At 41.6% G+C, this 14604-nt stretch overlaps 1 protein-coding gene across 1 annotated transcript in view; it reads right to left on the bottom strand.

Annotated features, from left to right (window-relative positions):
* The window catches only part of AGBL4 (AGBL carboxypeptidase 4), an 880299-nt gene that overhangs the window by 70407 nt on the left and 795288 nt on the right, over nt 1-14604 (bottom strand). The window contains exon 11 of the mRNA XM_041421668.1: nt 8901-9063. Within this exon, the coding sequence (XP_041277602.1) occupies nt 8901-9063 (163 nt within the window). The remainder of the gene's footprint in view (nt 1-8900; nt 9064-14604) is intronic.

The raw sequence follows: 14604 nt of genomic DNA, 5'->3' as shown, positions 1-14604 counted from the left end.
GAAAATTGTGGATGCTAAAAATGTATGCATGTTCATGGGAGACACATCCACTGACTGTTATCTCAGATGTAATCAGCCTCTGGGTTTTGGTCTTTTCTCCCAAGTAACAAGTGATAGGTTTAGAGAAAATGTCCTCAAGTTGTGCCAGGGGAGGTTTAGGTTGAACATTAGGAAACATTTCTTCACAGAAAGGGTTGTAAGGCCCTGGAACAGGCTGTCCAGGAAAGTGATGAAGTCACTATTCCTGGAAGGACTTAAAGGACATGTGGATGTGGCACCTGGAGACGTGGTTTAGTGGTGGGCTTAGCAGTGCTGGGTCACTGGTTGGACTTGATGATCTTAGAGGTCTGTTGCAGCCTGAATGATTTCATGATTCCAATAACTCTGGCTCTGGAATCCCCAATCCACTAATTGCTGGAAACAAAAGAATATTCTGGGAAAATAGCTACATGCTTATTCTGTTTTTAAATTCTTCTCAGGCACCTTATTTTGACCTCTGTCAGAGACAAGACACTGCAGAGGACTGGTTTTGATCTGAGCTGATTTGGCTGTTCTCTTCTTAAGAGATGAGAGAATCAGACCCACCCTTGCTCTTATCAAAACACAAACATTTCTGAACACTAGATGAAAGCTGCAGGTTATCTTTAGTTTCTGCCTGAGACATGTTCAGGCTTTGTTTTTCTGAACTGTGGACAAAGTTTTCCCTCTAGGTGACAAGAAACACAGCTGGCTAAGAGTGGGCCTGTACTGGCCTTGGCTTGGATGGGTATTCTCATCACCTGTGAACTGAGACTTGGCAGGTTTCTGGCCTTTCTGCAGAGGTTTGATGGGGAAGGTGCAATTTGCTTTCCAGAATGCCACAAGATATCCTTTCTTAGGGTTTTCACAGAGGTTAGGGGTTAAAGTGTAGACAGAAAAGGAAAGTGAGGTCTCAACTCACCAGGGACATGCTCAGAAAGAAAAGGAGATGTTGGATCTGTTTCCTGTGACTTTCATGCCTACTGTCCTCCTCTGGTTTCTAACAATAGACATGCAGCTGTCCCTACCAGAGAGATTAATTGTGGTCTCTCTGCTCATTCAGCCAGCTATTTTTCATGAAACTCATAGGAATGTAATATCTCTGAGACCTTTATCACTGTCAAATTCAGCTGCAATTGGTCAAGCAGCTGAGAAAGACACACAGACAGAAAGACGCTTGTTTCTTTGTAGAGTTTCCTAAAAATCATCTCTGATCCTCTTTCAGAATGTTGGTGTCTGAGACTGAAGAAGTCGTTTTTAAAAAAGAGCTTCTGCTCCTGCCCTAGAATTCCCTTTAATCAACAGTAACCCAGCTGATAGTAGCAAAATGTGAAAGAAAGAAGGAGTTTGGGTGAAAGGCAGTAAAAAGTGAACAAGACCGTGAGACTGGGCATGCCTGATTAGTGAAACACCTCCTGGAAAAAGCCCCATGAGATGCCAGAAGGGCCTGGGGTAGGGATAATGACTTAAATGCCAAGGAGATGGTGAGAACACAAAGACAGGCACAGGGGAGAAGACTCAGCCAGATTTGAAGAGACACAGAGAAGAGAAGATGAAAAAGACAAACATGGAGACACACAAACTCCACCACAGGCTGGCAGAAAAGGAGAGACCTCTCCCAGAGACACTGCAATTTGGCTGTTTATTGCTTTTTGAAAAACACCTTCTTCTGAATGGCTTTTTTCCCTCTTCAATCCCAATGACATTTGGGAAAGCTTCAAAGCACAGCACTGTCTAAAGCCCTTTCCTAACCTAAGTCTCCAACCCACAGACATTAATAATAACCACTCCCCTCAGACACTTCCAACAAATTGTTAATATATTTTAAGCCCTGCTCTCCATTGCCTTTCAGATTAGCCTTGCCCTTTCCTTTGCACTTAAGTTTAGCAAGTGTTACTAATAGGAATTTAACATTTACCAAAGAATTATTTTAACTACAGATCTAATAGCATTTGTATGGTGTTCTGAGCACCCAAGAGCCTCATATCAGTTCTATATGCTTAGTTTTGTCTAAGTTGCTTCTAAGAAAAAGGATAAATACATGTTTAAGGAAAAGAAAGTTCATAACAGAGGCATTCAAATCCAGGAAAGCCAGTTCCAAGAAGGATAGCAGCAGTGTCTGGAAAGAGCTTTCCCTTCTTTATATTATCCACAAACCTGCAATCACTCATGTGATCAACTTCACTTTCCAAGCTTTCAGCAAAAGGTTAACTTGTGCTTGGTCTAAGTTATTTTTTCCTGTGTACAAAAGAAATTCTAATAGAAAAAAGTTGTTGTTATTATTATTATTATTATGGTTATTATTATAATATTATTATTGAACCATATTATTAGCTGGCAAATTTTATGGGTTTTTTAAACATACTACCATCAAAACCTTTTTGAATTAGAGAGTTTTGTGCTTGCAGACCAAGAATCATTGAGAGCTTGAGTGGAAAGCACCAATGAGGCTTTGAGTCAGCAAAACCTCAATGACAGCTTGGCACCAGCAGCATACAGTGTCTCAACAGGGACCCCAAAGGCTGCATTAGATGAGACCATTTTTAGAGCTGGGCTTAGAGCTGGGCTTGTGAGGATCAGGCTTCCCATGCCACTGGATACAGCCCTACCTAGGCTGAGGAGCACATCCTGAGCCAGCTCTGAGTTGAGGACAGCTGCTGGAATGCAGGGATGGCATTTGCACATGTATCCCAAAGATGCTCATGCTCCAGCTGTCCACAAGGTCCCAGTTGCTGAATACAGTTGTAAATATTGGTGGCTCTCAAATCAACCTGTCCAAGTTCCATAGTCCAGGCTCACAGCTACTCAAGTCTTCCTGCTCTTCAAAGAAGGCAAACTCCTGTGTTCATGTCTGAAACTGACTTGAGGGCATTTCTGTAAGTCTGAATATGCATCCTGCTTACATTCTCATCCCACAACCACCATCTGTTCTCTCCCCTGTACCTTGGTATCCCTGGGAAAGAAATATGCATACACAGAGAAAAGAAAAGGTAACTGGAATCATATGGTTACATGGAATCATTTTGAAGATGTCTTCCAAGACTGATATTCTACATTTAAGCAAAAAAAAAAAAAAATCCTTCTTTAAAATAAAAAAGCACCTTTATGATACACTTTCCACTTTTATAGCATCTTTCATCTGAGGTTATCAAAGCACTTTGAGGTACAGATCCTAAGAAATCCATTACAAAACTTATGCATATTCCTAACCTGACTGTAGTCACTTCCCTAAATTTCCATTTCTCTACTGACACTCCCAGACAGATTGACGCAGTCAGTGCTACAGGCAACCAGATAAACAAATCTACATAAATATAAACTCTCCTCCACAAACTGCCTCTCTTACAGAAGAGTTTTTGTGCAGCATTGTCCACTGCATTGAGCCCTTTGAGAGAACGAGGTGTGCATACTGCAACACCATGTACTGCCTTGTACTTTCATTCCACTGCACTTCATTAAACAGACTTTCACTGTTTCTTAATTTTCTTTGAGCAGGTCCCACTGTATATACCCGATATGAACAAACACACAGATTCCTTCTGGGTATGAGCCAGCAGCTGCAACCCTGAAAAATATCAGCTTCTTATATCATTAACTGAGTTTCCATGGTGCCCTGGGGCAGAGATATTGATGCTTGACAGCATTATCACTATAAAGTAACTTTACAACTCTATAATTTAACTCTATGCTTCCAGTAATATTAAGAGCATTTGAAATTGTGGCTGTAAACCTTGACACTTTCACACAGACTGGGGAACTGAAAAGAGGATTTTGTTTCCTCTCCTCCAAACCTGCCCTAAACATGCTACTAAGAAACAACCAAGACGTGCAAGGAGGTCACTCAGAAAAATCTGCAGGATTAGGATTAATGCCACATTTTGCAACACACAGAAAGGAGCCTGTTTCTAGGGCCTCAGCAGAAGAAGTAGAACTCTCGATGCCTTTCCCTGAATATGTGCCTGATTTACTTTGAAATCATCTTGGCAAGAACCTCTAACTGAAGTTCAAACCTAAGCCACACTGGATAACTTCTGCAGAGCTCCCTCAGCTTTATCAGCACAGCTTTTCATACCTCATTGGCTTTTGCTAGTAATGTTGCCTTTACTGGCTGGGAATGAACCTGCAAGGGCCCTAATCTGTCTCATAAGGATCTTCTCTTAAGGATATCACTAACAGAGATAGGAGGATCAGGATGAGCAGTTGCCAAAAAAAGAAATGTAAAAAAGCCCAAAATAACCAAGTACATTTGCCCTAGGGGACTGGCAGGTACATGAAGCTCTAAAAGTTATAGATGCTTTTACTGGAATTGTAGTTTGCATACAGATTCCTTTCCCCCAGGACAGGCATTTACTGAGAGCCAAGTACTCTTTAAAAGGAATCTGGATGTAACAAATTACTGTTTCCTCCAGGGATTTAACTTCTCAAGTCCCCAGTCAAGCAGCAGGCAGATATTTTGCTTGAAGTTAAGAATAAGAATGAACCCAGTGGTCTCTGTGTTGAGAGCCCAGGATGTGAGCTCCTGTTAGGTGTTTGAAGAGATTCTAGTCAATCCAAACCTTCATTCTGTGGCTGTAGCCACATAAATACATCTTTATACCCACAGACAAGAGAGAATTCAGCAGTGCACCTTTGGATGGGGTCCTTCTTCAGCTGGAGGAAGCTTGCAATTGAGATAAAAATACACAAAAAAAGCTATGGGCATGCTGACAATTGTGATGCCCACCCATCTCGATGATTATTCTCCCCTACAGCTATGGTACCAGTTCCTGCCAGGTCTCCATCATTTCTGTCTTCCTGCCTCATGGCTGGGCTGTGGAAGATTAAAATCCTTTTATTCTCTGTTATGGGCTGCCTTCTTTGCAGCAAGCATCCAGTTCAAACACTCTAAAAAATGAACCAAATAGATTTTAGAGCTGTTGATGTGAGATTCCTTTGCTGGCTGCTCTCAGGTCAGGCTGCCATGGCTGCTCTTCACAGCTGTAGTGGGATACTGGAAAACCCCAATTCTGGGTGTGCTGTCAGAGCAGGGCTCAGCCCTGCAGCTGGGCATTCATCCTGCCTCCCCCTCTTTATCCCTTGTTCCCTGCCCAGCTCTGAGGCTGGTGTGAATTGAGACAGCTCAGCAGCTCAGCTGCTGCTGGTGAGTGCTACAGAGCAGTTTACAAGCCTCATGTCATAAGCCCTGTAAATGCCTAGTAAAACATGGAATTTAATGGAAGCATATCAGCTCCTTTTAAAGCTCCTTCACCTGGTGCTGAGCTAACTGTTGTTGTGCTGCCTTTTTTAATCAGTTACCACCAAATGTGTGCATGTGTGAGAAGGGTTTTAAACATTTCTCTGTCCACTTCCAGGAGAGTAACAGACAAGACTACAATCCTCTTATTAGAGTCCATTCACTGTTATCTGCAGCATGTGTTATCGTAGGGTTTTCTGCAGAGCTTACAGAACATATCCCTAATGTTTTTCACACTCCAGGTATGTATCTGTTAGACACAGACCTAGCAGGCACACACGTAGCTCTGCAGGAATGTCTAAGGGCTTTGTTTGCTGGGTGAAAATACAAGAGGAACTCCAGCAGTAGCCATTAGTGATACCATGCAAATCAAGGGCTGAGACATTGATGCAATCGTGTTAATTCTCCGTGTTAGAAAAGGCCAGAAACTCAACACTCTGCATGATGCTATCCCAGCATACATACCCCAAACATAAACACCCTGCACAGGCTAAAGGAAGACCCTTCCCTCCTGGATTTAATTTAAAAAGTGCAGCCTCAGTAGCCAGTTTGTTTTTAGAACATTCCAGGTATCATCCTCTAAATTCGGAGCCAATTTGTTTAGAACATTCAGTCATACTAACTGGAGTAATTTGAAACTGATTTCCACTTCTAATGATGCCTTCCCATTCTTTTTTTCGTACTTATCTTACTGAAAAAAGTTACTGTCCACACTAATGGTAAGAATTCAAACACTTAGATTGAAAGTCTGTCTTCCATTTTCATGCATGTAAGGTATCCACTTATCTCAAAAATTACAAAGTATGCTCCAGTCAGTCACACAAATCTGAAAAAAAATGGATAATCCCACCCAATGTTAAAGTTTATCTATTACTGTCATATGGAGGTTTGTATGGATCACACAGTTAGCATGTAAAACCTGAAGAACACAATGAGATAAAAAACCCACCAACAAACCTAATCCACTTATATAATGGCATGAAAGTGAATAGTACTGTGATCTTATTTGCCACAAATGCTGTAAAGAAAAGAAGCTGACAGGTACCATTACTTGTCACTAGTGCAAACACAAGTCTGTTCTGAGTTTGTTCAGTTTTTCTACCTGTCAACAGGAACAACATTAGGCTAAATTAAAATTTTGCAGAATCTGGAGATCCTAATTGGTTTTGTTCTCTAAAAGGAGCCAGTATGGCTTGTTCTGGATGTGTAATCCACTTTGTAGTCTCTTTTCATGGTCATGGGTGACCTGAATTTGACTGAATCTCTGTCTGCACTTCTTAATCCAACAAGAGAAGCTTTGAACAATCCTAGCCTCCCTGATCCTGTTTCCATTGAAAGGAAAGGGAAAAGGGAAAGGGAAAAAGGGAAAGGAAAAAAGATGCACACAACCAAATAACATCACAGTCGGATGCACAGAGTTCGAAGAAATACATCTTTAAAGACAGATTTCTAGAATACTTGCACTATTAATTCAGTTCTTGCTCATGCTGTATTTTCTTCCTTTATTTGCTTGAGTTGCTGCCTGCATGTAAGTAGATAGTTAATAGAAACAGCCCTGTCCTTGGAGGCCAATATGAACTGACTGCCTGTGTCTTTGGTTCAGGTCCATTAAAAAATCTGAGCATTAATTAATCACTGACTTGCAAATAGCCTGTTCCAGGCTAAATTGGAATGTTCTGCAATTGTTTTACTTTCGGTCATAGGCACTTCAGTGATGTGAAACTTCCTCCCCTGCCAGGACAGGATGTGCATAAATCCAGTGGCTACTCCTGAGTTGGATCAGACCAGTCTAGAGACTATTCCAAGCAGCTCCATTTCTTCCACTAACTAGAAAATTGCACACGTGAGGAAAAGACCTCACAGGCAGTACTCTGGATAGAATTCCTACATTGAAAAGGAAATAATAAAACCTTCCAGGGCAAAATGCCAGTGGAGCATACTCCATGGGCAAAGAGCCTCCCCCTGCTTGCTGTCTGCCAGGCCATCCAAAACCTGCTTCTCCTCCTTTTTCACTCAGCTGGGTGAAACCCTACCTGCAGAAACCAAGCTTGAGCTTTCCCCAAGCCAGCTCCAAGAAGGTTTCCTGCTCTGGAGCCTGGTTTCTGTGCCCCAGCTGCTGATGGAGTGGACAGAGAATGGAGCAGCTCTGCCTGCAGCAGGCAAGGCAAGCCAAGCAAATGGAGGTGTTGGAGCCCACAAATGAAACTTCTGCAATGTGAAGAACAGACCAGAAATCTTTATGGAAAAGGAAACTAAGCCAGTCTGATCTACCAGTCATGAAGGAAAACATATCCAAGGGAATCATGATCTCATGTGTACAGGGGCTCTTTCCATTCCTCACTGTAAAAACTGTTCTTGATAAATAAGGAAGAGAAATAAGCAGTTTTCAGAACAATGAGCAGAAAGTGAGAAAGAAGATTAAAGGTAAAACTAAGGCACAGGTTCTTGAAACACCAAAATACCAACTTAAGAAAATAAATACCTAAACCTAACAGTAACAACATTTTTTTTTTCCATAGTGGAAAGATATACTACATTTGTGCATGTTGCAAGGAGCTTTTCCTTCAGTTAACTTTACTGGGCAAAAAAGAGCTTCTATTCCTAATGCTCAAGCCTGGTAAATCACTTTAATATATTCATCTCCCTCCTTCCCCCAGATTTCACTTTCAGTGAAGAAGTCAAACCAGAAAAGCCCAAATGACAAACAATTCCTTTCCCTGCTCCCTGTTTCTTGTTCTTATTCCCACACTGAGAGCCCATATACATGGATGGTGAAGAATTATATCTCATATAAAAATTTCTCCCTTGCTATCCCTAACTTCCAAAATGCAGCAGAGAGGTAAATAGGTAATCACAGCTAATCTCTCTCCCTCTGCAGTGTTTCTAAACCTGTGGAAATTTCAAAAGCTGCCATGATAGAATGACAAAATGAAATAACACACCCAGTGTTGAAGTATGGGGACTGGCTGTTTGATTGAGCATGGTGACAAAAAGAAAAAGAAAAACATAAAAGCAGATCATAAGACCAGTCAGAACAATTCTACAAATTGCTGATACATTGAGATAGCCAGATGGATATGTGTTTTTTGAGGGATGAGACACCACTTCTATTTGAGCACTCAAAAAGGCCAACAACTTTGATGGTTTTGTTTTCACAATTTGACTTCTATTTCTTTGTCAACTGGCATTGAAGATTTGTCCTCGAGGCAGCTGCAGAACCTAATGGATCCTTTTGGCTGCAGTTCAAAGGCAGAGAAGATATTTCACTCAGTACCAAAGATGCACTCTCAACTTGCTATTAAAACAATAACACAAACACAGGGCTAATGAGGGAATAAGGAGAGAAATGAAGAAAGAAATGGAAGACTGTGGAAGGGAATGGATCACAGACTCTCCAGGACTAGCTCCTATAACAAGTGTGTGAGACAATCTCTTACAAGAGGGAAATGGCTTATTTGATCTAATGTCTTTCTCTTCTTGAATTTCCACAGTATGGAGAATCAATATGAGGGAAATTAAAGCATCAGGAGCAGACTCACATTTCCACTTGTGTGTGTTTCTATCTCAGCAAACTCTTATGGAGACAGAAGCATTTACCTTAAGTGCCTGGTTCACATGTGCTGCAAGAGGATGGATTTCAAAAGGATACAGGCTTCCTCAGTGTAGGGCACAGCAGGAGCAGTTCCACCCAAAATGTAGCTGTAGAAGGAGACCTCCAGAGTGTAGCAGTAGGATGTGTCGTTTAAGAGCCCGCCAAGGAAGCGCCGGCCTGTCCCAGCTTTCACAGCATCCCTGTTGAACGACGTGCTGGACTGCAGGAGAAAGAACACAGGGACACGGGGAGAGCTCAGGAGTGCAGCAAGGGAAGAAGTCTTGGAGAAGAGAGAGCAGCTCCACTCACATTGCCAGACCTCATTTACACTGTATGGTTTTTGATCATGGCCTGGAGGGGAAGCACAATTCTGGCACACAGGCGATAAATGACGCCTCGCAGACTCACAAAATTCATCTGGGTTTATCATTAATATCAGCTTTTCCTCTTCCCTCTTGGATAACACAAAGCAAGGCTGTCATATGCTGGAGCTGAAAGTGAGCCTTCCAGATCCCCCTTGCTCAGGAGTTAAGCTGCACCATTACCTGGGTATTGGATTCCTTTGTCTCCACTGCATTCCCTTGTATCATCACCATTCCCCCAGCCCTTCACCTGGACTCTTAATCAAAGCAGAAATACAGTGGCATTTATGTTTTGGTGAAACTTTCTCACCTAGACATTTGACTGGTTCTTAAATTAGGTCACAGAAATTTCCACTTCACTAACTTAAATGTTAAGGGGGTGTTGCTCTCTGGTGGAAAAATCTACCTCACTTTTCTACAGCACTAGCAGCACAGTATAAAAGGCAGTATTTTGTGCTATTACTGAAGATCTGGCTTTAAGAACCCTACAGCTTTATGACTATTCATTTGAGGGGTGGATGGGAGGACTCCAAGCATTTCCATAAATGAGTTTTAGCTCTCCTTTGAAGGCATGACATCTGGAGACTAAAGGGCAGCTCATCTTCAGGTTGATTGAAGTCTCAGAGCTTGTTCCTACCAACTAGACAGAAAAATGGACTCTGATTTCATTTTGATTTTCAGACCCTATTCAGAAACCTCATAACCATTAGACTGAGCCAATCTGGGCTCAGCACAAGCTAGTGACAACCACAAAAAAAATGATCCAACTTGGATCTGTTGTATAAAAGGTCATTATATCTCCTGCTGTAAGAATTTTATGTTGCCAGTGAGACACAAAGGACCCTTAACACAGCTTATTGTTCAGTCATTGTGCCCATGGTGAATCCTTTGAGCTGTCCAGTGTCCTCCTATGGAGCCTTAGGGCTGCTACCTTTTCTAGCCAACACAATGTGAATATTTATGAAATCCATCTCTTACCAAAACTGGGGGAAATAGAATTTCCTTTGTATTTAAGAAATGAGATGCAATGGTTCAAAATACTGAACTTCTCTAGACTGAGAAAATCAGTTTAATACTGAAATGAGCAACAATTCTTGATAAATACTGTATACAAGGAGATATAAAAAGTAGAAATACCTGTGGGTTTATTAACATTCTGAATGTCTTGAAATCTCTCTCATTTTGTACAAAGGAAAGTTTTCCAGCTTAATTAGAATAAAATGGAATTGGGTTTCTTATTAGCATTATATATAGGTGTTTCTAAATGCAATCTGTTGTCCTTTTGGTAACATAATATTTAACTTTGGGGTAATTTGTACACAGGATGCATTCTCCTATGTAGATATCATATAATTTCTGCCAAATTACATAGCAGAAGCGCAGGCTATTCTGAATACCTGTGGGAGAGGGAGTAAAGCACTCATAAGGAATGCTGGGAAAATTAACTGTTAATTTGATATATGGGATAAAATACTTAAAGGGGTCTACAAGAGCGATGGTTCTCTGGCTCCCTGCAAAATAAACCTTCTAAAGGCTACTGAGATCCTGAAACAGAGGGAAGCTTTGGCCTCAGTTAAATTTCAGAAACAGAGGAAGATGATCATGCTCAGGGGATTGCTTCCTGAGCCAAGTGAGCACCAACTTCAGTGGAAGGTCCTTCATGTTCAAACAAATGCCTGCAGTGGAACTTTTAATGCATGAGAGCACCAACTGCTGATGAAACAAAGGAACAGGACAACAAATGGCTCAGGACAGGATATTGGGCTTTGTGAGCAGAAGCATCACTCACAAAGGGACTAAGCTAATTCTGAGGCTGTATTTGGCACAGGAAAAACAAGGAAAATGTGGGAGGAGGTGACTCAGGGAAGACATTAGGGATAGAAGTACTTCAGTGAGTAGGAGACTCAGTTACTGATATGGAACATTTGAGAAGATTATGGAATCTCATCAACTATGCTAAAAACAAAGTACAAGTATCTGCTGAGTACAGTTTGTGGTTTTGGGATACAGTTTGCACATGAAATCCTTTTCCTATTTCCCATTATCTTAATCAGGCTAAAAGAAAGCTATGAGTAGAATTCCTAATAGATGATTCTTGAGATAAATCTTACATAATATTTTCATCACAGTTCTTGGCACAGTAAAGGAGGAAGACCATGCCAACAAAATTTGCTGATGACACACTGTGGAATGAATCATCATTATGGAGGAGGTTCTGAATATCATGCAAATAAAAAAGCAGTGGGATGACTTTGAGGGCCAGAGTGATTGTAGTCAGATGAAACTCAGCCACACAAGTGCCAGGTCATGCACTGAAGCATAATAAAAAAAAAAAAATTCTGCAATAGGCTAAAACCTTGTCAGCTGGAAATATATGAAGAGAGGGTCTAATGTGTTACTTCACTGAAGTGGTTTTTGCTTTCTAGCAGAAGTTGAATCTAGTTATTGGCAAAATTATATTTGTCATATTTCAAAAGTGAAGCATAAGTAGCTTAAATATTATCAAGACAGTTACATAAATGGTAAAAAACAAACAAACAAAAAAACTCCATCAAAATTAAGAACTTTTCAGAGTTTGGAATTTTTTAATGCTGTTTCAAGGGGCTTGGGGCTTTAGGTTTTGTTTAGGGGAAGTGGAGGGCTGTGTTCCTTTTTATTTTTTTAGAGTTTGTTTAATAGAAGAGCTTCAGTTTCAGCTGTACAAAATTACTTGAAATGGCAAAGGCATTAATAAAATCCTCTGTTCATTTCTTTGCCAAGTGGTACTGAATTTCCAGGAACAAAAAGCTGACCCTTCATTTAGGTACCAAATGTAGATTTTGAAGGTTATCATTGTCCTCATTTTGAAAAAGAAAAATCTGATGGCATAGGCCAACTTGGTGTCTTGAGTAAAAGGTAAATCTCTCATTTGACTCAAGAAGGTTGGGGTAGAACATGACAAATACATGTTTTGAAACAGCAGCTTGGACCTGGCTTAGAGTAAGTGTTACAAGCCAAAATATGATTTGATATTTTATAGGAAAAAAGAAAACTACAGATAAAATAAAATTTAGGTAATGACAAGAAAGAGCAGCAGGTACTTGCTGAGTCTGTCCTTCTGCTCACTGTTTTAGGTCAAGATAAATGGAGTGGGGAAAAGAAAAACCAAAAAAACTAACAACGACTTGCAAAACTCTGACTCCTCACCACAGCTGATCTTGAAGTTTTGCCCATGCACATTTATTTAATCAAACCCTAATCTGGGGAAAAAAGGGATGGGGGTGGCAAGAGGAGGGCACAAACACAGGGAAAATTGTCTGGAAATGAGTCTCTTGCTTTTCTGGGAGAATCCTTTTCCCTAAACCCCTTTGCAAAGCTAAACTGAAGTCATCATTAGACAAATGCACTGAGCAGTCACAGCAGGAGAACAGCTAAACAAATATTTATTTCTCCAAGGCTGAAACGCATGGGAGTGTTAACAACAGCAGCAGAGAGAAGCACAGTCTGGAGGGTGGGGGGAACACCAAAGACTTTGAAGTTCTTAAATAGTAATATTTGTATAAAATCAACAGTAATGCATTATTAAAACACACAGATACATTAAAGCTCACAGAAGGACTTTGCTTCCCAGCTGGTGTGAGGAAATTCAGTGAACAAGTAACTATCCACAGAACTAGAAGCTGCCAAGAAATCCAGTGCTAAAAGAGCAGAGAAGGAATGGCGAAGGATTCCCTTACTTTCTGGTGGCAAGAAACTCACCAGAAAAAAACAGATTTCAAACACATTTGGGAGCCTCAAGGTGTGCTGACTCTCTCTCTACACATCAGGCGTTAGTGGCATCTTCCCCAGGCCTCCCTACCAGACTTCATTCCTCCTCCCCATGCTGTGCTGAGTGTCCAACTGTGCAACCAGTTTCCCTACTGGGAATGGCAGTGAACAGCCAGGCAGTACGGAGACATTTGTGAACCAACTGGACCTTATTCAGGCATTGCAGCAGACAAAGATGCAAAGATGTGTGGAGGGAAATAAAAAAGAAAAAAAAAAGTAAATTCTTTTTGGAGTGATTTCAAAGCAGAAAAGAATCTTGGCCCTTGGTCAGACCTGTCGAAGTGCCAGAATCCCTGTCCCTTGGCTGGTAAGGACACTCAGTGGCCCAGTAAGGCTGGTGTCCCACAGCGTGTCTCCTCAGTGAATTCAGCCCCCTGGCAGGCAGTTTGTGAGCTGCACAGCCTGGGCAGCTCCCCCAGGACTGAGGGATACTCTGGACTCCTCAGCACCGCTCCACCTTCCTGCTGACAGCGACCGGAATGAACGCACCAGGCAGCCCATGGTTACAAGTGTGCTGATTGCCTCTGCGTGCCTCTGGCAGTCACAGGAGGGGCTCCAAAAGGCAAAGAGGGACATTTCTCACACATCTGAGACTGAATTTGTCCTGTCTGAATTTCCCTTTGCAGCCCTGATCGGCTTGGGTTCTGAGGGGCCCTGCCTGGAGGGAGTGTTGGCTGGCCAGGCCTCAGTGTGACCTCAGAGGGGACTGGGCTTGCTTCAGCACCTGAGAACCTCAGGTGGCACAAAAGGAGAAATTGGAGGCCAACACCAGTAAAACTCGATCCAATCTTGAGTGGAAAATGGGATCACAAAAAGGGATGGAATATCAAGCAGGCTGTGTCCAGCCAGTGATGGATGGAAGCTTAATTCTACCTTTCACTGACGGCAGGACAAAGGGACCTTCTCATCCAGAACTTTTTTTTGGGAATGAATCTTTGTCATCTTCTGAAATTGCTCAACGCATTAAGAAGAAAGGAGCAAGGTATGACCACAGTGTCAGTCAAACTTTTCCAGGCTCCTAACATGGGATCCAGGGTAAAGACTGCACATCATTTCTGACCAATCCTGAGGTGTTACCCCAACACAGCAAGAAGGAAAAAAAAAGTACAAAACATTCAGAAAAATGCCAGCCAGGCAGAAATCTGGTCACAGGCTTTAACCAGAATGCAGAAGATGAAATTCTGGCATAGCAAGGTCCAGGGAGGTTCCTGAAATTCAAGAGAGAGATTTTTACCAGCTGTTCACATCTCCTGCAACCCAAGCGATTATGGATGTGCCTGCGGTAGGAAGTAGCAAACTACATATAGCTTCAAAAATCTGAGCTCTAGTGTGCACATGAGTGATTCCCAGATGATCACTTCTCCTCACAAACAAAGTATCTGCATGAAACTCAGAATAAAGAGATCTTCCCTAAAGTTTCTGATATATATATATAGAGACAATGTAGGTCCAGGAAGTGTTCTACAAAAGGTTGTAGCATGTACATAAAATTATGTTAGGAATCTTTCCTGGAGAAAAGCAGAGACAAAAACACTAAGAAGATTCATAATTAGAGAATGGTTTCATATTGCAACATACAATTAAAAATATGC

This window comes from Onychostruthus taczanowskii, unplaced genomic scaffold (assembly GCF_017590055.1).
Source record: "Onychostruthus taczanowskii isolate IOZ18803 unplaced genomic scaffold, ASM1759005v1 scaffold7, whole genome shotgun sequence".
In the NCBI taxonomy this organism is placed as follows: Eukaryota; Metazoa; Chordata; class Aves; order Passeriformes; family Passeridae; genus Onychostruthus; species Onychostruthus taczanowskii.
This window is presented reverse-complemented; position numbering and strand designations above follow the sequence as displayed.